Below are 22,492 nucleotides of genomic sequence, written 5' to 3' on the forward strand. Positions count from 1 at the left end.
GGAACTAAACACAAAAGAGAAGTATAAGAGTGCTAAAGAGGGTTTATGGTTAAAAAATCCCATTTTTTTCTCTTTAAACCGGAGAAAAACGGACATTTAGACGTATTTGCGGCACTGAATGCGACCCTGTAACAGACCGGAAGTTGGATGTAACGGAAGCGATACGGAAACGGAAATGCCGGATTGTAAATGTGGAGAGGGAAATGATGTCGGCGCGGTTTAAACGGTGGTTTATTGAGTCGGTAACGGGCACGGTGATGTTACAGACGTTAATAACGGTCATGTGACGGTTTTAGCGCCGTTGTTCCCCGCACACACTAACTGTACTCCAGGAAGTAGTCGGTCCCGGGAGCCAACGGCGCTGCCATGGAAACAGTAAGAGCCGAGTTTGACGCGCTTCCGTGAGTGATGTTCAGCTGCAGGAGAGAAATGGATCCTATTCACAAGTGAGTTCTTCACTCGTTTCACTCTCAGGAGACACTTTAACGTTATTACGGTAAAAAATGCAGAAAAGTCTCAAGAAATGACTGAAAAAAGCGCGAAACAGCCGCAGTTTGTGTTTCTACGGAAGCCCGTTAGTGCCACTGAGAGGAACATTTATTATTATGAGATAAACAATTCACAATTATGAGATAAACAATTTAAAGTTATGAAATAAACAATTATGGGATAAACAAGTCATAATAATGAGATAAACAATTTAAAGTTATGAAATAAACAATTATGGGATAAACAAGTCATAATAATGAGATAAAAAGTCATAATAATGAGTTAAAAAGTTATAATATTGAGATGAAAAGTGATAAGGAGATAAAAATACATAATTATGAGAAAAAAAGTTATAATAATGAGATAACGTTCGTTCACGGCGTTTACGTGCGTTCACGTAAGTTCATGATCATCCGTGTGCGTTCACGAGCGTCTGTGTGCGTTCATGTACGCTTATCTACGTTCATGGGCGTTTGGTGCGTTCGTGTACGTTCGTGTGCGTTTATGTGCGTTCGTGTGCGTTCATGTACGTTTGTGTGCGTTTAAGTGCGATTGTGTACGTTTGTGTGAGTTCATGTTCGTTCGTGAACGTTCATGTACGCTCATGTGCGTACATCTACGTTCATATACGTTCGTGTGCGTTCACGTGCGTTCACTTGAGTTTGTGTGCGTTCGTGTGCGTTCATGTGCGTTCGTGTACAATCATGTACGTTCAAGTGAAGCGGTGCCTCCTCCCTCCTCTCTGAGCCCTTGGACAGTGAGTCGTGGCAGCGACAGCGACAGCTTTATATTTGTATATAACGAGACAGAGATTTTGCCTCGATTAATTTTAGTAATCGAGTCGTTCGAGCTACTTTAGTAATTGTTTCAGCCCCGTCTGATATCAACCTTCTCATCTCCCTCTCAGATAAAGAACAAATAAACTTATTTCCAATTCTTTTAAGAACTGTACACTTGCAGTGTTGTAAATACTTTGACATGTATTGTTTGGGAATGCTGCCATTTGACACATTAAAAAATGAATTCATGTAAACATTTAAATCCATTTATGATTATTTTTAATCTTTGCTGTTCTTGACTGACACGTTTCAGTGTTTTCTTTCAGTGGCGTCTTCTACCAGGCGATACCTGCTGTTGGAGCCGATGGAAAGGACATCATGAAACTGATTCCTGTAAAAATGGTCAACGGACAGTTCTTCCGATCTCAAACAGCCCAACCCAAAACGGATCCAACACCACAGAAAGCTGTAATAGAAATAGTGAAAAATGCAGCTTTGGATCCTCCTGACGCTCAGCAAATTGTCAAGAAGAAGGTTTCCCTCATGAAAGACTTTCCTAAACGAGTAGTTTTGGATCAGAGTAGTTCTCTAAACAAGGATCCACCACAGCAAAAGAAGGTTCATGTCTCCGTAGTATATCCGATGGCAAAACCTGCAGCGAACAGCGCAGCGTCAGGAAGACCTCCAGGTCAGCTCCCAGTCACAGTGAAATCTCCAGCACTCCCCAGAGGACAGTACCTTCAGATCCCCTCCAACCCACAAGTCCGATCAGCCCAGATGGCAACACCTGCAGCAAACGGTGCAACGTCAGGAGGACTTCCAGGTCAGCTCCCAGTCCCGGTGAAATCTCCAGCACTCCCCAGAGGACAGTACCTTCAGATCCCCTCCAACGCACAAGTCCGATCAGCCCCGACACCTGAACGACCTCCACTTATCAAGAAACAGAATTTAACTTCATCGGCCAACTCTGCAAGTTCAGGTGTACCCAGTGTGGTCAAAGTGTCACCTGCCAATCAAGGTGCTACTCCACAAAGTGAAAGTGCACTTCAGCCCATCAAGTTGCTTTGCAAGACCTCGGATATCACCTCATGTGGACCTCCATCAAAAGAATCAAAGTCACATTTAAAACTAATTCCAAAGGTTTCCCAAAGGCCCAACAGCCCCATGAAGTGGGTGATTGAAGAAGTGTACGGCTCAACGGCTCCAACTGCTGATCCCATTATTCCTTCTGTTAGTTCAGAGATTCTTCGAGTCGTCGCAGAGCGAGAAAACGCTAGCAAGCACCCTGACGTCCTTACGAAACCTGTTGCTTTGTCAAGTCAGGACACAAGTGGACATGGACCGACCAACACCACCAACACCGTGCTCATCTTCGATGGGAAGATATTTCTTGTGGTGGAAAATGGCGACCTACCATATAAAATGGAAAAGACTGAGTCATCCAAAGCAGCAATCAAAAGTTATGAATTCAACAAAACCATCGTACCTTCGTCCCAACCATCGCTTGAGTCAGTTGCACCTCAGAAAGAACAGGGTCTCACAGGTATCGTTCCAGATAAGTCAAGTGAAGTTATTGACCTTTGTGATGACGACGCTCACAGTTCCTTATCCCAACAGGCCGCATCAGTTCATACGTCAGCGGGCGCTCATCCGGATGAAGACAACGTAATATTTGTGTCATATATTCCCCCCAGATCTGAGTCTGAATCCAAACAAGATCTGAAACTAGAAACACAAACGACACTCGTGAAGGAGACTGAGCAGGTGAGCAGAAGCAGCTCGGACAATGTGGTGGATCAAAAGAGACCGGACGGTACGACTGGCGGTCCTCGAAGAAGAATACCTGGCCAGAACATGTCAGTCGACACAGTCAAACACCTTACACATGTTTGTGGTTCTGCAGTGATGAACATGCATAATTATGCAGGCTCAAACATTAGCAGTCCGCAGAGCACCTCCACCCAACAGCTGGAGAGCACGGAGGTTCACGGAGAAACAAAAAGTCCAGCAGATCCCATAAACATCGCCCCAGTACCGGTTTGGATAGTAAAAAATGCAGCTTTGAATCCTTCTGCCGTCCCGCAAATTCTCAAGAAGAAGGTTTCCCTCATGAAAGCCTTTCCTAAACAAGTAGGTTTGGATCAGAGTAGTTCTCTAAACAAGCATCCGCCACAGCAACAGAAGGTAAATTTGTCCGTAGCACCTCCGATGGCAACACCTGCAGCGAACAGCGCAGCGTCAGGAAGACTTCCAGGTCAGCTCCCAGTCACAGTGAAATCTCCAGCACTCCCCAGAGGACAGTACCTTCAGAGCCCCTCCAACGCACAAGTCCGATCAGCCCCGGCACCTGAACGACCTCCACTTATCAAGAAACAGAATTTAACTTCATCAGCCAACTCTACAAGTTCAGCCGTACCCAGTGTGCCCAAAGTGTCACCTGCCAATCAAGGTGCTACTCCACAAAGTGAAAGTGCACTTCAGCCCATCAAGTCGCTTTGCAAGACCTCAGATATCACCTCATGTGGACCTCCATCAAAAGAATCAAAACCACATTTAAAACTAATTCCAAAGGTTTCCCAAAGGCCCAACAGCCCCATGAAGTGGGTGATTGAAGAAGTGTACGGCTCAACGGCTCCAACTGCTGATCCCATTATTCCTTCTGTTAGTTCAGAGATTCTTCGAGTCGTCGCAAAAAGAGAAAACGCCAGCAAGCACCCTGACGTCCTTACGAAACTTACAGCTTGGTCGGAACAAAAGATCCTGGATTATACAAGAGGAATACCTGGCCAGAGCACGTCGGTCGACACGGCCAAAAATCTTCAACATGTTTGTGGTTCCGCGGTGATGAACGTGTTTGATAATGTGGGCAGTCGGTCGGAGATAAAAGTCGAACCCTGTGCGGCAGATCCCAGCACCTCTGACAGCAGTGGACGCTGCTCTCGAATAGAGAAGGACGTCTTCAAAATGGAGGTGAGGGCACTTCTATTGCTTCATTAGTCTAGAATACTCCATAAGGTTTTGATGGACATATTTGACAGCGGGTGATCATGTGAGAACACTTTGTGCTATTGCAACCACATTAAGGGGTGGATGATTATCTCAGGGTGTTGGATCATATTCGAAGTAGAGTTGCAAAGCATTAAAGTCAGTAACGTGAAGCTCTTTATCCTGACAGCACAATGAGGCCGTTCAGACGAAGACGATCTAGAAAGGACCTAAAGAATCTAGAAAGCGTTTAGACCAGGGTCTTTGGGGGGGAAAGTGTGTGAAACTGGATGTAGTGTGCACGTCAGGTGGCTAGATGGAGCTTTGAAGCACTGCCACACAATAGCACCCAGAGCTGGAGCATGCATAGAAACCATAGACTGTATAAAAATGGACGTAGCTTCTCCATCGAGGTCCGTTCTCTCAACTTGATCCACTCGTCCTCTCCTCTGGAAACCGCCATCTTATCAGGCTTTGACTCCGCCTCATTTCCTCTGACCAAAAAAGGGCTTGTATGTGTATGTATGCTTGTACTGGATTAGCCACATTAGCTCCACCGCACGAGAGCCAGGCTAACAGCAGACGTTACTAGATCAACGGGAATGGGAGTCAATGTTGAGATTATTTTATTCTATTCAACACAATCTGGTGCCCATAGGCTGTGATCACCGACCCTAACGGCCTGAATCCTCCCGTTGCTCCAATTAGCATCTAGTGTCTGTGTCATAGATAGCAGGCTGTATTCAAGTCATGGTGCAACTGCTAACGCTAACTCGGTGTGTTCCTAAAGCATCTGTTGGTTCAGTCGATGGAAGAGCAAACCATCTTGTTACTATGGAAACACGACCACATGAATGACCACAGTCCAGGTCCAGGTGACGGAGTTAGCATGCTAATGATGCTAAGTGTTGTCATGGAGATATGAGCTAAACACACAGACTAGAATGTTCTTTTGTCCTTAAACAGGTTTAATGATGCTGTGTAAACGGCCTGTTTAACATGGGGCTCAATGAGAAACTGCTCTGTTATGAAACCTGCCCCTAGTGGACACTCAGAGAACTGACGCTGACGGAGCTTCCTGATTGGACCAAACAGGAAGGAAGAAGTGGGCTTGCTGTATTGTTTGTAATATAAAGAGTGTGTTTTTCTACTTGCAGAGCTCCATGGTTCCTGTAAGTAGCCGGCCATCTTCACTGGCAGAGTCTCGTCAAGTGTCTGATGATCTGCTGAGACAGATGTTTGGGATAACCGTCGATGTGAAAATTTGCCTGCGCAGGATTGATGGAGCCTCAGCGGGCGCCATGAGGTCAGCGGAGGATCATCGGGAGCCGAGGTTTAGAGTAAAAGAGGAAGAGGTTTTCCTACAGGACCTTTACAGTCCACAAGAAAGTGACAGCTGCAGGGAACTCATCAAGGATAAAAGAGTGAACGCACGAACTGAACAGGAGCCGTCACAGGACTCCACCACTCCAGGAACTCTCTCAGATACTGGGCCTCGCAGATGTTTACGTTTCACACTGAAGAAAAAACAACACTACAACACTTCACACAAGGGAACGTCACGTTATGTTGAAATGGAGCCAATGATTGGCTACGTAGAACCCATAGATGAGGATTTCCTCAGCACTGATGAAAACGACACCTTTAACTCTCAGGGCGACGCCTCCCGGCCACAGACTCACGCGGATCCAAACGCACCCACCAGGAGACTGGGAAGAACAAGGAAACGCACTATGTGTCCATGCTGTATCCCAGGCACTCCAGATCCTGCTGTCATGTCCGGTCGTGCAAAGCCCGAAGTGCCAGAGAAGAGGGCACGGACAGCGACGAAGAAAAATAAGGAAGTGGAAAGAGGCAAGGCTGCAAGAAAAGAGGTGAAAACATCTGGAAGGATGAACTTTCCAACAGGCAGGAACAAGCGGAGCTGTAAGACTCCTGGGGTTCCGACCTGTGACGGTTTATCCACAACATGCGTGGACCGTGATGAACTCAAACAACACAAACAGATCCAAAGACTCAAAGAGCTTCTGAAAAAGAAAGAGGAAGCTTTAGAACGGCTACGAAACAGCACCAGCTGAGACAAACCATCCAACATTTCACCTTTTATTCTAACAAAGGTAACAGATTTATTTGAAGTATTTAATATGTTATTGTTGAAAAAACATGTACTAAAGTGTCCTCTAGGAGCCAAAACACGTGTTAAAGTGTCCTCTAGGAGCCAAAACATGTGCTAAAGTGTCCCCTAGGAGCATAAACGTGTGCTAAAGTGTCCTCTAGGAGCCAAAACACGTGTTAAAGTGTCCTCTAGGAGCCAAAACACGTGCTTAAGTGTCCTCTAGGAGCCAAAACACGTGCTTAAGTGTCCTCTAGGAGCCAAAACACGTGCTTAAGTGTCCTCTAGGACAAAAATTCTATTTTAAAGGGAATCAAATTTGACCGAATTTTATTTTCATGGATATGAAATTTCCCCTGAAGAATTAGAAAGTTGACATTAATTCACTGTATTGTTTATTTTCATGTCCATGGGTTTTTTTTATTTTTTATTAAACATTGATTTCATTCAGAAAGTGTCAAACACTAAACATATAACACAACACAGAAGAGCTTCTCACATCCATAAAACATGATCTCATGAAATAAACAATCAATACATGAATAAACATAATCATGTCAATACATGGATGCATGTAATAATCTGTTATCATGAATTTCATTAACTGCCAGGGGGGTTTATCAAATATAATATAGTTGACTAAAAATGTTGTATTTTAGTTTTTTAATAAGACTATGGGGGTTTATAAAGTGAATGGAAAGGTCGGTTCGGAGGCTGAACGTTGTTGCTTGTGAATAAAATAAGTATTAAAGACGCTTGTTCTTATTTTCATAATAACATAAAACATATTTAAGGGAAAAGCAGTTTGATATGTTGACATGAGGGAAGTTATTAGAACATAAGTAAACTGTTCAGTGACATTTCATTCAAAAAACAGATGCTTTAAAGTTTTATCAGCACGCCCACAGGAAACACACACGCTGTCCACATCCACACATTTAAACAGCATTTATTTAGTGAAGAATTTTGAATTTTTATTTTATTTTATACGTATTTGTGAAGTAAAAGCCAGTCTGTCTTTTAAATCTATTTTTATCGTGAAAAATCTGTTTATTTTTTACATTTCCTCCCTTTAAGTTGATACCATTCAAAAGCAAAACAGATCTGAGCGGATTTCCGGGGTGTTACGTCAGAACGAACAGCCGGAAGTGCGTCATTCGCCGCCGCGCAGCCATTGCCTCTGGTGTCGCAGCCTCCTTCCATCAGCCTTGAGTCGGAAACGAAAACAAAACTCGGGTCTTACAGTAAACGCGTTTGTTTAGAGACGGTGTGAGCAGCGACACAGAGGAGCACGCAGCCACGGTCGGTGTTTGGCTTCATTTACTTCACTTTCCACCTCCATGTTTGTCGGTGTGAATCGTTATTAACCGTGTTAGCTAACCCGGGCGCGAGCGAATACCGAAATAAACCGTTTATTTGTGCCGCGCGAGCAAAATGGTGTCCGTTTAAAAGTAACGGTCGCTGAGAAAAATGGCCTCCACCTCCTTCAGTATGTTCTAGGTAACGTTAAAGGAGCATTAACACTGTGTGTGGCTTTATTTTTATGTTTTTAAGTGTGTTCTGCGCAGGTTTGTCGTCACCAATCCTCATCACAGCCACTTCCGGGTTCGAGCCAATGCGGAAGTGGCAAAAGCGTCAGTTCTCTGAGTGTCCACTAGGGGCAGGTTTCATAACAGAGCAGTTTCTCATTGAGCCCCATGTTAAACAGGCCGTTTACACAGCATCATTAAACCTGTTTAAGGACAAAAGAACATTCTAGTCTAGGAGGCTTTAGTTTGTTTAGTGAAAGGATCCAGAAACGACTCCTGTTGGATCTGACGCTTCTCACTAAACACAATTACATCAAATTTACTTCCAAGGGGGGCGGGGAGCCCCTAATATAATGGGAGGGGAAACACGGCATTTATTGACATTATAAGCATCTAAAAAATTGGTATTCAGGGGCAGCAGCTTTAGCGGAGGACCCCAAACTTCCCTTTCCCGGGCCACATTAACCAGCTCTAACTGGGGGATCCTGAGGCGTTCCCAGGCCAGTGTGGAGATCTAATCTCTCCACCTGGTCCTGGGTCTTCCCCGAGGCCTCCTCCCAGCTGGACGTGCCTGGAACACCTCCCTAGGGAGGCGCCCAGGGTTCATCCTTACTGGTATTCAGATGTAAATTGGTATTCAGACGTTTAATATTGACTCTATTCAGTTTATACTGGAGAATGTGGAGGAACTCTGTGTTGACCTGGGAGGAAAGAATGGGAACTGTTGGTGTTATTGCATCTAACTCTCACTGTGACTCTTACTGTGACTCTTACTGTGACTCTTACTGTGACTCTTATGTGTACACAGGGACACACACACAACATGGATCTCCTTCAAACACTGGAAATCTACATCCCCAAGGACGCTGAGGTGAAGAGCGTCCCTCTACGGAGCTTACCAAAGTCCGTGCTGAGACGTATAGGAGCCCCCCTGCCTGACGCTGAGCGCTCGGGGAAGCCCGACTCTAAAGCTGTAGTGATCAGCCCGTTAGTCGTGCGGAAGAAAGGCGAAAAAGTGACGACCTACACGGGAAACAGCGGGAGAGAAGACATGTTCTCCCAGCTGGACAGAGACTCTCAGTCTGAGCGGGGTCCCTTCAAAATGGCCATCGTCTCCTCCAACATCACGGCGTACAAGGTGCTGAAGGACATCGTGCCCGGGAAAATCCTATTCGACACGGACCTGTTGCCTCAGGGCTCGGCGCCGCAGTCAAACAGAGACGCCGTCGTCATCTACCACGGGCGCATCTTCCTGTCCGTCAAACTGAGCCGGAGGCGACAGAAGACTCGAGCGCTGCGAGCTTCACACTCTGCCGTTGCTGAAAGTCCGACGAAGGTAACTGAAGAAATGTTTAGGTGCACATTAATCACCTTTTATTCTCAAGTCACAGTTAAAACACGACATTTGAATGTGACGTTACTAAGCTGGGAGTTTGAGCTGAAGGCGTTCACACCTCTTCCTGTTTACCTGCACGTAACTGCGGTTCTCCGAGAACGTGCTGAGCTCTTTATGTCCAATAGGAATCCGTCTCACATGTGTTATGAGCAGGACCAAAGAATGCAGCTGCACCTGATTAATAATCGTGAAACGTGAGATTTCCCGACTAGCCATAACATCAACATCCTCGCATCCTTAGGTGTCGTATCTTTCACGATGCCTCACTTTAAAACCTCTGTGTTGAGTGTCCTTGGCTCCCGGCGTCGACACAAACACCCGTTTCATCTGCGCAGACCTGCGTTTGAATCTGATTGTAGATCTGTTTGTTTGAACGCTTCGGTTCAGTCGACGCTGTCATAGTTTAAAACACGTGCTGTTGGAAAAAGAGCCTTAATCAGGACGACCTTTACGTGTGTAGCTCCCGACTCAAGCTCTAAAAATAGCTGAATAATCTTTTTTTTATGTGCTACACTTTCGATTTGTGTGGTGCAATGATTCAACCACAACCAGTGGGACTCAAACCGTCGCTCTACCTTCTTTATGCCTGACGTTTACCGAGCTTATTGAAAAGGGCAGCCATATTAAAAGCAGATGTTTGAGTGCTCCTCTGATGGAAAGTGTTGTGTTGCACCTCTCTGAGACGTGTTGATCCTCCTCAGGCTTCTCCTGAACCTGCAGACGCAGAACTACACGCCACTTTACCCCAAACGTCTCCAGAACAGCCAGCGGATGATTACTGCACCACTGACCCGGTGAGTGGAACACAACATTATACATGAACAACACAAACTTGTCTCTAATGTGTAATCTCTTGTGACGAGAGGAAAGAGGATCAACAACCCCTCCAAAATAAAGCCATTTCCTGTCTTTTAATTTGAACTTTGATTCAAATTCAATTCTACATCAACTGTTGAATAAAGTCGTACTCCATCAGATTTGAGATCCCTTGTTTCTAGCGGCCTCTGTGGTGGTAAGATGTAACTGCGGGCGAGCCTGTTCTTTCAGAGCCTCCGTGTTGTCACGTTCATGGTCACTATGGACGCACTCCCACTGTGCCTCCGTACCGTGTCCCAGCACGTTTCACATAACCCTAACCCTTCTCAATGAAAAGGACTGAAACTGATGGATGTGCGACAAAAAGAGGCAGTTTATTAATTGACCGGTAGATTCTCTCATCTCCTTTTAGCAGATGAGACAAAAAGTGAGTTTGCAGCCCGGTCTGAGCCGGTGCTTCCCCTCCTGTGTTATCTCCTGAGGAGCAGACTACACTCCTCCGTGGATCTGTGTGTTCTCACCTTCTCACTCCTGACCAGTTTGCATGCCTGTACTTTGTGTGTCCTTCAGGAGCTGCTAAAGGATGACAGGACCAAAGAGAGACGCGTCCCCTGTGCAGTTACACGCGGTGAAGCAGGGAGGGTCCTGCACAGAGGAAAGGATGCACCTTCATCCACCAGTGCACGTTCTCTCTCTCAGTCCGGTGACAGTGTGAACAGAGCGAACAGCCGCTGTCATAAGGACGCCGGCGGTGGACGCGGGATACGGGACCTGCGCGGTGATGGAGCTGAGTATATGCAAATGGACTGTTTGGGACTTGACTACGTACCAACGCAAAGTAACAACCAGAGCTGGTCCAGAAGAGAGCCTCAGGGCGCAGTGAGTGCCTCCACGTCCCTGCAGGAGGAGTTCGACTTCAAGGAGCTGGCAGAAGAGGAGAAGATCGCTCGGATGAAGGCTAAGCTCCGACTGAGTGAAGCTGCTCTCAGCAAGCTGCACTCCTCATAAACACATCCCAGAGCAGCAGCAGCAGTGACACCTTAGGCCCAGTTTACATGACAACGGCCGCGGGTGACAACCACAAAATTTGATCAGATGTTTGATTTGACCCCCCCCCCCCCTCCAGAGTGTAAATGTTAAAAGGCTCCAGCGTTTGTGTTTGTGTTTACTAAAGTGAGCTCTGATCTGCTCACGCTGGCTCTCGTGGCGTGCGTGTTTCCGTAACAACCGTGTGCAGAGTTCAGGTAAACAACAACAAACACGTGTGACTGTTTCCATCAGTGGGACGTTCAAGTGTCCTGGGTGGAGCCGACGCGGTGGGAGGCTGCAGACCGTGCTGCAGATCCCTGTCACACTGTACGGCGTCCTGCATCTCCGCTGTTAGGGAGAGAAGGAGAAGGACGTTTCCCAGCATGCACCAGTGCTTCACAGCTCCACCTACACACCTGACACCACGCAGTGTCCCCCAAAGACGCTCGTCTACACGCAGCATAAAACCTGAGAACGACACTTTAGTGTTTCCTTTCTAGATCGTCTTCGTTCAGCACGACCCTCGTTCCCCAAATTTACCCCTGAACACTTCAGTGAATGCCGTCACATGTGCATTAGTGTCCCTGTGTGTCCACATCACGATCAGACTCCTGGAACAGAGTCAGACCAGGGTACGAGTGCGTGTGAACCTGCGTCGTCATCTTCTGACATTTGCTCTTCTGACCCCGGACCTTTCCTCCGGTGCTCATCAGGCCTGACGTCACATTCACCTGTGCAGACCGCACGCAGCTCTTCTGTTTTTAAACTCTTATTTTAGCGTCATGACTGTTTATTTCTGTTGAACCACTCGTGTTGATGGGATGCACGCAGCTTTTGAATGTCCGTCACTTTGACTCTGTTCTGTTCTGGACTCTTGTTTGAGTCCCTCGTCAGTGATGCTGTGATTTCATCTCATGTTTTATTTCACACTTGTTCCTGAAACATTCAAACACACTTTAACCGTCACCTTTGAACAACTGTTTGTTGACTAATGACAAATAAAATATCATAGGATAGATTTCCACTGCTACCTGCTAAACACAAGTGTTTCTGTTTGTGATGATGGAGTGTGTGTGTCAGTGTGTGTGTGTGTGTGTGTGTGTACAGCTGTGACTGGTGAAGGAGCATTCAGCACATTATCTCCCAGAGGATCAGCATCCATCAGCTGCTTCTACTCACACACCGTATGTGAAATACTGAAGGAATCTAAAGTCCCCGTCTCTGATGCCTTTGCCTCAGATTTAGTTTAGTTTAGTTTCATGTGACGGATTATTGAGAAAGGATGAACCAGGCCAACTGCAGCAGGGCCCCAGTGTTAGCAGGTATGTTACAACTTTGCATTCCCTCCACGGCACGTTGGAGTGGTGGTTAGCGCTGTCGCCTCACAGCAAGAGGGTTCCTTCCTGGTTTGAATCCCGGCTGGGGCCCTTCTGTGTGGAGTTTGCATGTTGTCCCCGTGTCTGCGTGGGTTTTCTCCGGGTTCTCCGGTTTCCTCCCACAGTCCAAAGACGTGCAGGTGTTGGGTTCATTGATGACTCTAAATCACCCGTAGGTGTGAATGGTTGTCTGTCTCTGTTCGTCTCTATGTGTCCTGTGATAGACTGGCGTCCTGTCCAGGGTGGACCCCGCCTCACGCCCGATGTCAGCTGGGATCGGCTCCAGCCCCCCATGACCCCGACAGGGACAAGAGGCTGAAGATGAATGAATGAACGCTCTGACATCTCTCCATTAATTGCATGTATATAGGTCCTGTGTGTGTGTGTGTAACTTATATAATAATAACAGAGTGAATTTCCCTTGCGGGATAAATAAAAGTAATTCTTCTTCTATAGCACATTGTGTCTGCGTCCAGCAGGGGGCGCTGTGACCGTAGCTAAATGACTACTCCTGCTTTGTTTCTGCAGCCTCGTCCTGACTCCAGCTGCCGCGTCAGCACCAGAGCACCAGGACTCCTCCTGAAGCTGAGGCTCCAGAGGCTCCGGCGGCTCCTCAGGACCGGACGCTGTCTCTGACTCTGTGCCGAGCAGCTCCTCAGCTCTTAAATGAAGAATGTAATAACGTTCTTCTCCTCGGGCGCTCGTCCTCAGCTGATCAACCCCCTGATGCTCCACTTCATCTTAAAGACACGTTTTTATCAACGTTCACTGTAAAGTTAAAGATGCTGAACTCCTGATCCCTTCACTTTTTCACGTGTGACCCTAAAGACTCAACACGCTGGAGCAGAAACACACGAACGTAAACTGAACAGTGTCCTCTAGGAGCCTAAACGTGTGTTAAAGTGTCCTCTAGGAGGATAAACGTGTGCTAAAGTGTCCTCTAGGAGGATAAACGTGTGTTAAAGTGTCCTCTAGGAGCATAAACGTGCTAAAGTGTCCTCTAGGAGCATAAACGTGTGCTAAAGTGTCCTCTAAGAGCATAAACGTGTGCTAAAGTGTCCTCTAGGAGCATAAACGTGTGCTAAAGTGTCCTCTAGGAGCATAAACGTGTGTTAAAGTGTCCTCTAGGAGCATAAACGTGTGCTAAAGTGTCCTCTAGGAGCATAAACGTGTGTTAAAGTGTCCTCAAGGAGCCTAAACATGTGCTAAAGTGTCCTCTAGGAGCCTAAACATGTGTTAAAGTGTCCTCTAGGAGCATAAACGTGTGTTAAAGTGTCCTCTAGGAGCCAAAACGTGTGTTAAAGTGTCCTCTAGGAGCATAAACGTGTGTTAAAGTGTCCTCTAGGAGCATAAACGTGTGTTAAAGTGTCCTCTAAGAGCATAAACGTATGCTAAAGTGTCCTCTAGGAGCATAAACGTGTGCTAAAGTGTCCTCTAGGAGCATAAACGTGTGCTAAAGTGTCCTCTAGGAGCATAAACGTGTGTTAAAGTGTCCTCTAGGAGCATAAACGTGTGCTAAAGTGTCCTCTAGGAGCATAAACGTGTGTTAAAGTGTCCTCAAGGAGCCTAAACATGTGCTAAAGTGTCCTCTAGGAGCCTAAACATGTGTTAAAGTGTCCTCTAGGAGCATAAACGTGTGTTAAAGTGTCCTCTAGGAGCCAAAACGTGTGTTAAAGTGTCCTCTAGGAGCATAAACGTGTGTTAAAGTGTCCTCTAGGAGCATAAACGTGTGTTAAAGTGTCCTCTAAGAGCATAAACGTGTGCTAAAGTGTCCTCTAGGAGCATAAACGTGTGTTAAAGTGTCCTCTAGGAGCATAAACTTGTGTTAAAGTGTCCTCTAGGAGCATAAACGTGTGCTAAAGTGTCCTCTAGGAGCATAAACTTGTGTTAAAGTGTCCTCTAGGAGCATAAACTTGTGTTAAAGTGTCCTCTAGGAGCATAAACGTGTGCTAAAGTGTCCTCTAGGAGCATAAACGTGTGTTAAAGTGTCCTCTAGGAGCATAAACTTGTGTTAAAGTGTCCTCTAGGAGCATAAACGTGTGTTAAAGTGTCCTCTAGGAGCATAAACGTGTGTTAAAGTGTCCTCTAGGAGCATAAACGTGTGTTAAAGTGTCCTCTAGGAGCATAAACGTGTGCTAAAGTGTCCTCTAGGAGCATAAACATGTGCTAAAGTGTCCTCTAGGAGCCTAAACGTGTGCTAAAGTGTCCTCTAGGAGCATAAACGTGTGTTAAAGTGTCCTCTAGTACTCTTGTGCACACAGTGGAAATGAAAACCGTCCTTATACCTTCTTCCTCGTTGGTGTTGTGTTGTGTCCGTGTTTATTTGTCGTGTTGTCACTTTGAAGAGTTTCTCTCTCTTAATGATGCGTGTGTGTTGTTTTGTCGGTTTCATGTTTGCTGCTGCTGCGGTGTGTGTGTGCTGCGTTCAGGGCCACCATACACACTTCACTGCTGTTTCATACAGCGTGAACGGGTCCAAACAGTTCAGCTGATGGAGGGGAGGACACACCTCACAGTGTCACTGAACACACTTCTACAACGACCACACACTTCAACACCCGCGCACACACGCTTTGAAGAGCTGAGGAAAAGGAGAAAAGGGCATTACAGCACACGTTTATGCTCCTAGAGGACACGTTAACACACGTTTATGCTCCTAGAGGACACTTTAACACACATTTTAGAATAGAATAGAATAGAATAGACTTTATTGATCCCACAGCGGGGAAATTCACGTGAGCAGTAGCTTACAACACAGACCCTTAGTTTACATAAGGTAAACAAAGATAATTAAAAATAAAATAGAAGATAAAAATAAAAAATAAGAATAGAAAATATACTATATACAATATACAACAATTTACACTATGTGTCATAAATATGAAGTGGAAAAACTACAGTGGATGGAAATACTAAGTACAGATGTTACAAATATGCATTACAAAAGTGACTTGTGATGATGAATGAATTGACAAAATAAACATAACAATCATTACAAATTATTATTGTTTGGCTCCTAGAGGACACTTTAACACACGTTAATGCTCCTAGAGGACACTTTAACACACGTTAATGCTCCTAGAGGACACTTTAACACACGTTTATACTCCTAGAGGACACTTTAACACACATTTTGGCTCCTAGAGGACACTTTAACACACGTTTATACTCCTAGAGGACACTTTAGCACATGTTTTGGCTCCTAGAGGACACTTTAACACACGTTTTGGCTCCTAGAGGACACTTTAGCACACGTTGTGGCTCCTAGAGGACACTTTAGCACAAGTTTAGGCTCCTAGAGGACACTTTAGCACATGTTTAGGCTCCTAGAGGACACTTTAGCACACGTTTATGCTCCTAGAGAACACTTTAACACACGTTTTGGCTCCTAGAGGACACTTTAGCACATGTTTTGGCTCCTAGAGGACACTTTAGCACACGTTTATGTTCCTAGAGAACACTTTAACACACGTTGTGGCTCCTAGAGGACACTGAACATGATGACCTTGATGAAGGGAGTGTTTGCTGAAGCTCTGTTGTTTTATTTCAGAGACTTGGTAAAAGTTTCCTCCAGCCACCAAGAAAAGTGACGTCATGACTCTGATGGATATCCTGTTCCCTGAGGACGGCAGAAGACGTTCTTCAGTGCGTTGAATCATCTCGTCTGAGCCCAGGATGATACGAGAGTGTGACACAGTGTGAGCAGTGCAGGGAGGAACCCTCAGCGCCGAGGTCCGGCCTCCCGCTGCCTCGCTATAAGACCGTGGCTCTCCTGGAGTGGACCACACAGACAGGATGCGTTCCCCTAGCTGCCCTCCTGCCTCACCGCTCACTCTGAAGGTAAGCCCCGCTCTCTTTCACCTCAGCTGAACTCGACCCACGACGAGGTCCAGCCCAGTGTTGTTGTGCATGCACAGACTTCTCAGCGTAGAGTTGAAATGATGTGTTTGTACCTGAACCCGTTGGTTTCTGCTGCATTTTTTGCTCTTCTCTGTGTCTTTCTGTGGTTTCTGGGTCGATTTGCTCCTGATTTCCACGGTAAATCCATCCATTTAGACCTGGTAACAGAGACAATTGAGAGAAATGGAGTTGGTATATTAGTATTAATCATTTGAAGTCATGTTTCAGGTCAGCTGACGGCACAAATGTCAAATGTTTCTACAGACAAATACAAAAATAAACAACAGTACACAACGTTTGCAACCATCTGTGAACATTGGATGGATGTTTAATGGGAATCAACGCTTATGAACTCTGGGATTACATTACTTTACACCATTATACGTTTAATTAGAACCAAATATAATTCTTATATTTCAAAAGTCACGTTCCAGGAGATGATCAGGAAACTATGGAGCCGTAGAATAAAGCTGCATCACGTTCATCAGACAAAAGAAACAGTTTAAGAATCGACTTTAGCTTCAGAGCTGCTGATGTTAAACAAATGAAGTTTAAAGTTTCTGTATCGACCAAGAACGAGAACTCTCAAGGTCTTTCTCAGCTTTGTCTTCAGAGCGTTTAAGAACCTTTGACCGTGGACGCAGTCGTGACGGTTTGACTCCACTGAGAGAACAGTCAGACATCTGCCTCTGACTCCAACACACTGACATTATTTAAACCCTCAGTCACAGTTTATACGTCTGCAGGTGAAGGCAGAGCGTAGAGGGACGGTGGTCATTGTTATTGTGTGCACAAGATTACTGGATTAATACTGTTTATAAATATTAATATCACTGTTATTAAAGTTTGTGTGACTTGTTGCTGCTCCTGGAGGAACTGTTGGGTCCAGTTGCATGAACAGACTTTGGGGCGAGAGGGAAAAATGGGCACAAAAAGTGCGTCTTTGCCACTGAGGAAGGTACTTTAGCCCGAGTTTGGGCTCCTAGAGGACACTTTAGCACACGTTTATGCTCCTAGAGGACACTTTAACACACGTTTATGCTCCTAGAGGACACTTTAGCACACGTTTATGCTCCTAGAGGACACTTTAGCACACGTTTATGCTCCTAGAGGACACTTTAACACACGTTTATGCTCCTAGAGGACACTTTAACACACGTTTATGCTCCTAGAGGACACTTTAGCACACGTTTATGCTCCTAGAGGACACTTTAGCACACGCTTATGCTCCTAGAGGACACTTTAGCACACGTTTATGCTCCTAGGGGAGTCTTTAGCACACGTTTAGGCTCCTAGAGGACACTTTAGCACACGTTAATGCTCCTAGAGGACACTTTAACACACGTTTATGCTCCTAGAGGACACTTTAACACACGTTTATGCTCCTAGAGGACAATTTAACACACGTTTATGCTCCTAGAGGACACTTTAACACATGTTTATGCTCCTAGAGGACACTTTAGCACACGTTAACAGAAACAACATCAACCTGTTACTGTGTTTAAAGAGAAATCCCAGCGTAAAATCATTCTAGAGTCAGTTTCAGCAAAAACACTCATCAAATAAACCACAAGACAATTTTTAATGTGTAAAAAATAACAGAGAAATCCCAGAGAGTGGCTAACAGCTGACGTGGCTAACACTGGTTAGCTCGGGGCAGCACGGTGAAGGCATTCAAAGGTCTTTTTTAACCACTAATGCTGCTGAAAATAACAGCAAACCTCTGCAGCAGCATGAGAAGAGTCCCTACACACACAACAAGGCAGCAACAGCGTAGTTAGTGAAGCCAGAGTTTATTAAAGAGTGTTTTAAAGACTTACCTACTGGCCCCTGTACCAGCTCCTCTCATAGTAAAGTCCATTACAGTGGAAGGAGCCCATTGCTGCTTTGTTTTGTGTGTAGGGACTCTTCTCATGCTGAGACCAGGAGAACGAGGAGACTCACGGTCAGGTTGTGTTTGAGTGTGTGTGCGTCCTGACTTCCCTTTAACGTGTGTATTGAACGTCGTCCCTCTGGTCTGCAGGTGTTGTGTGTCCGGATGTGTCTGTTCTACTCGTCCGTGTGTCTGATGGGCACGGAGGCGGCCAGGCTCCGCTGTGGCACCGACCTCCTCAGTGACCTCATATTCGTCTGTGGCGACCGTGGGATCTACTTAGGTGAGTCCGTTTTCACGCTCGCCGCTGGTTTTACTCAACGAACTAACGCCGTGTGGCCATAAAGGTCAGAGGTCGTCAGCATCAGTGGGATTCACTCTCTGGGGACGAGGCTGGAAGTCTGCAGATATGAACGGATCCGGTTCTGAACATGACCCGGTTCTGAAGCGGGCAAAAACTGTAAATGTAAAAAGACCAAGAAAGCTTCTGTGCCTCCGTCCCGTGCCCCGTGCCCCGTGCTTTAGGGTCCTTGTCCCCCCCTCCAGGCCCGTTTGTACTCACACTACCTGGGCCTCGGAGAATGCTTCTTGCTGCCTATACGTCATCACGCCGTAACACGTCACACGCATTGATGACGTCATGGCGATGCGTGCCTTTGTTTACAAATCTATATATATAATACAACTTATATAATAAAACTTAAATATTAATCTAATATCTAATATCTTAGGATTGGCCACGTTTGATTCCACCGTTTTAATAATAATAATAATAATAATAATAATAATAATAATATTGGATCATTGTGTCAATGCGTGGATACAGTAAGCTTTTAATTGAATTAGCATTTTATTATTTTAAAATTGTTATTTTCCATATTTCACAATCCCAGACATTTAAATGGAAACAAAGTAACAATAATAACAATAGTAATAAAAATAACAACAACAATAATAATAATAAATATTAATAATAATAATAATTAAACCAAAAAAAGGACTAAATGTATTTATATAAAAGAAGGTTCTTTATTGTTATTGTTATTATTATTATTATTATTATTATTATTGTTGTTGTTGTTATTAGTCTAGCGTGTGTCCAGCTGCGTACAGTTCCCCGCGGCCCTTTCCCTCGATCACCTTTACCCCGTTCTCTCAAGGACGCGTTCTCCGCGTTCTCCCTGTTCTCCTGTTATCAGAGCGGAGCCCTGCGGAACAACGCGGAGCTCTTTTCTGATTACTCTATTATCAAACATGTGTTATCAGAGCGCAGAGCGGCTCTCACACACACACACACACACACACACAGAGAGAGGTGGAGAGGGAGACACAGCAGAGGAGGAGCAGGAGAGAGACACACACATACACAAACACACACATACACACAGAGACACACACACACACACACACACACACACACACACACACACTCAAACAGAGAGAGGTGGAGAGGGAGACACATCAGAGGAGAGACACACACACACACACACACACACACACACACACAGGCACACAGGCACACACACACACACGCAGAGACACACACACACACACACACACACACACACACACAGGTCTGACCAACCTTGCAACCCCACTGCTGGACTTCTTTTTTGTTGTTGCGATGACAAACCTTTGCTCTGAGCTGGTTATTTCCAGCTGCAGTCCTTGGGCGAGAAGTTAAAGTGTCCACAGAAGACTGAGAAAATAAAACACACACAAAAACAGATAACAGCTGTAGAGCGTGTCATCTCCTGAAGACATGTGTGTACCCAAACAAACGTTCTGACCCACCACCACGGGTCAGACAGCACCGCTGCAACAATAACCAGATTAAACTCTGTCACACTGAACTGTTCAGTGTTCACGTCCGTTCCTGTGGGACTTCCTGTTTGTCTGTTTACCCACCTGTACAGCTGTGTGTCTGCACACCTGCACAGCTGTGTGTCTGCCCACCTGTACAGCTGTGTCTCTGCCCACCTGCACAGCTGTGTGTCTGCACACCTGCCCACCTGTACAGCTGTGTGTCTGCCCAGCACTCTGGTCGACGCGGGTTGTTTTTAAGTTAACTTTGATTTGTCTCCCTGCAGGTAAAGGTACGTGGTCTGGTTACGGCGCTCGGCCCAGAAGGAAGGGGATCGTGGACCAGTGCTGTCGCCCCACTGGCTGTGAACTTCAGCACCTGGAGATGTACTGTGCCAAAGCCAAGAGCGAGCAGCCCACCACAGCTGACCCAGCCACAACCACCGCCACGGCCCCGACCACGGCCCCGACCACAACCACAGCCACAGCCACGGCCTCGACCACAGCACCTCAGACCACGACGCAGCCAGACGTGGTACGACCGCTACTGCTTAACACGATAGTTCAGTTTTGAAACAGTCTTAACTCGCTAACTAGCACTAGCTAGCTCAACCCAGAGCTGTCAGACACGTGTCACGGTCATGGTCACAGTCATGGTCATGGTCATTGTCATGGTTAGCCTGTATGGAACTTTGGTCACACAACGACAGGTGCATATGGACGTCTCAGCTCAAGAAGGGTCTTAAAGGGAAAGTCCGGTGTAAAATCATCCCATGGTCTTTTTCCACACGTGCACTCTTCAAATAAGCCGTGGAGTGTTTTCGTGTATCAAGTATTAACTGAGATTTCCGTGAGAATCGCTAACAGATGCTAACGCTGATTAGCTCGGGGTGGGGGAGCGTGCCTTTGTTCATAGGACCCTGTGTTTTTAAAAAAGGTCCCATGTTCCCCACTTGTCCCAGAAAGGGTCCTTTGTCCCCCGGTTTGTTATTCCCCGGTAAATAGACCTATGTAGACGCTAACACTACCCCCTAACCCTGACCCTAACCGTAACCTCTAAATGCTGAATTAAATCAGCAAAGGCAGAGGTTAAAGGGAACATAGGCAGTACGGTGAAGGCATTCAAAGGTCTTTTTTAACCACTAATGCTGCTGAAAATAACAGCAAACCTCTGCAGCAGCATGAGAAGAGTCCCTACACACACAACAAAGCATCAACAGCGTAGTTAGTGAAGCCAGAGTTTATTAAAGAGTGTTTTAAAGACTTACCTACTGGCCCCTGCACCAGCTCCTCTCATAGTAAAGTCCATTACAGTGGAAGGAGCCCATTGGTGCTTTGTTGTGTGTGTAGGGACTCTTCTCATGCTGCTGCAGAGGTTTGCTGTTATTTTCAGCAGCATTAGTGGTTAAAAAAGACCTTTGAATGCCTTCACCGTGCTCCCCCGAGCTAATCACTGTTAGCCACGTCCAGCTGTTAGCATCTCTCCTGGATTTCTCCGTTAATAGTTGTTACACAAAAAAAAGAGGTAGAGATGCTAACTCTACGGAAAGGTAGAGATGCTAACAGTCAGACGTGGCTAACACTGGTTAGCTCAGGGCAGTTAAGTGTTGTGGAGTCAGAACGATCAGGGGGGTAGAGGTCCTCACGGGTCCACCATTTCTGGGCCTGATTTGAAACCGAGCCGTGGAAATCCTCCATTTTCAATCAAAGAGAAACCAAATGTGAAACGTAGCCCGAGGACAGTCAGGCCCGGGCGGATTAGAGCCGCGGAGGATCCCACCTGATCCAAGAGAGACCCACAGCAGCACAGGGAGGTCCGACCCGCCTCCACCTCAGAATATTTTATCCAGCTCAACAACCACCATGAGAATCTAAGAGCTTATGTCGTCATAAACTGTTTTAAGTATTTATTTATATATTCTAGTAAAAAGGAATTCCACTAAACTATACTCACGGCTATTGTTGAGTGACTTGTTCATTGAGTGCAATGATTTTAAAAGTGACTCCTTCAGGTTATTTTCTGTCCTTCAGTCGACTCACGGTCTGGTCTTTGTCTCCAGACGCAGCAGCAGTTCCAGGCGCTGTTCCAGAAGCGTCTCTCTGAGCACCTGGGCGCTCCCGACAGTCCCAAGAGGGAAGCGTACAGGAAGAAAACGCAGCCTTCGCCTCGACGGAAAGGCAAAGTTTCCTCATCACGCAGGAGGATTAAAGCAAAGAACCCAACCAGCCGGCCCCCTCCCACCTCCACTCGCCCCCTCCAGAGAACACTGAGGTCTCAGTCGTGACCTTTGACCTCAGGAAAAGCTCACGACGTGTGGTCTCTGGACTGGACCCGGCAACTTTGAAGGACTGACGCTGCATGATGAATTTTACTAAGAATCTCTGCTAAGTAGAGACAAACGTG

General features: G+C 46.0%; 4 protein-coding genes across 5 annotated transcripts in view; 3 read left to right on the forward strand and 1 right to left on the reverse strand.

Moving 5' to 3' along the window:
• Positions 1 to 22,492, reverse strand: part of stk35 (serine/threonine kinase 35) — a 232,329-nt gene that overhangs the window by 90,571 nt on the left and 119,266 nt on the right. The gene's annotated exons all lie outside the window — the stretch shown is intronic.
• lrif1 (ligand dependent nuclear receptor interacting factor 1) lies at positions 411 to 6,337 on the forward strand. Its single transcript, XM_083920436.1, has 3 exons — positions 411 to 446; positions 1,595 to 4,238; positions 5,411 to 6,337. Exons 1-3 carry the CDS (start codon positions 430 to 432, stop codon positions 6,329 to 6,331), a joined length of 3,582 nt encoding a protein of 1,193 aa, XP_083776562.1. The 5' UTR covers positions 411 to 429; the 3' UTR covers positions 6,332 to 6,337.
• LOC310952344 (uncharacterized protein) lies at positions 7,554 to 12,121 on the forward strand. Its single transcript, XM_083920932.1, has 4 exons — positions 7,554 to 7,668; positions 8,704 to 9,231; positions 9,993 to 10,085; positions 10,678 to 12,121. Exons 2-4 carry the CDS (start codon positions 8,719 to 8,721, stop codon positions 11,113 to 11,115), a joined length of 1,044 nt encoding a protein of 347 aa, XP_083777058.1. The 5' UTR covers positions 7,554 to 7,668; positions 8,704 to 8,718; the 3' UTR covers positions 11,116 to 12,121.
• igf3 (insulin-like growth factor 3) lies at positions 16,308 to 22,373 on the forward strand (the record flags this gene model as incomplete). Its single annotated transcript, XM_083920437.1, has 4 exons — positions 16,308 to 16,352; positions 18,436 to 18,568; positions 20,376 to 20,551; positions 22,149 to 22,373. 4 exons carry the CDS (start codon positions 16,308 to 16,310, stop codon positions 22,371 to 22,373), a joined length of 579 nt encoding a protein of 192 aa, XP_083776563.1.

Source organism: Echiichthys vipera, assembly GCF_963691815.1.
Source record: "Echiichthys vipera genome assembly, chromosome: 9".
In the NCBI taxonomy this organism is placed as follows: Eukaryota; Metazoa; Chordata; class Actinopteri; order Perciformes; family Trachinidae; genus Echiichthys; species Echiichthys vipera.

Excerpts from the sequence above, each read along its gene's own strand:
- lrif1 (XM_083920436.1), top strand. Across the intron at positions 4,239-5,410 it reads AGGACGTCTTCAAAATGGAG|AGCTCCATGGTTCCTGTAAG; the intron begins GTGAGGGCACTT and ends TTCTACTTGCAG.
- LOC310952344 (XM_083920932.1), top strand. The coding sequence starts at position 8,719 with ATGGATCTCCTTCAAACACTGGAAATCTACATCCCCAAGGACGCTGAG. Across the intron at positions 9,232-9,992 it reads TTGCTGAAAGTCCGACGAAG|GCTTCTCCTGAACCTGCAGA; the intron begins GTAACTGAAGAA and ends GATCCTCCTCAG. Across the intron at positions 10,086-10,677 it reads ATTACTGCACCACTGACCCG|GAGCTGCTAAAGGATGACAG; the intron begins GTGAGTGGAACA and ends TGTGTCCTTCAG.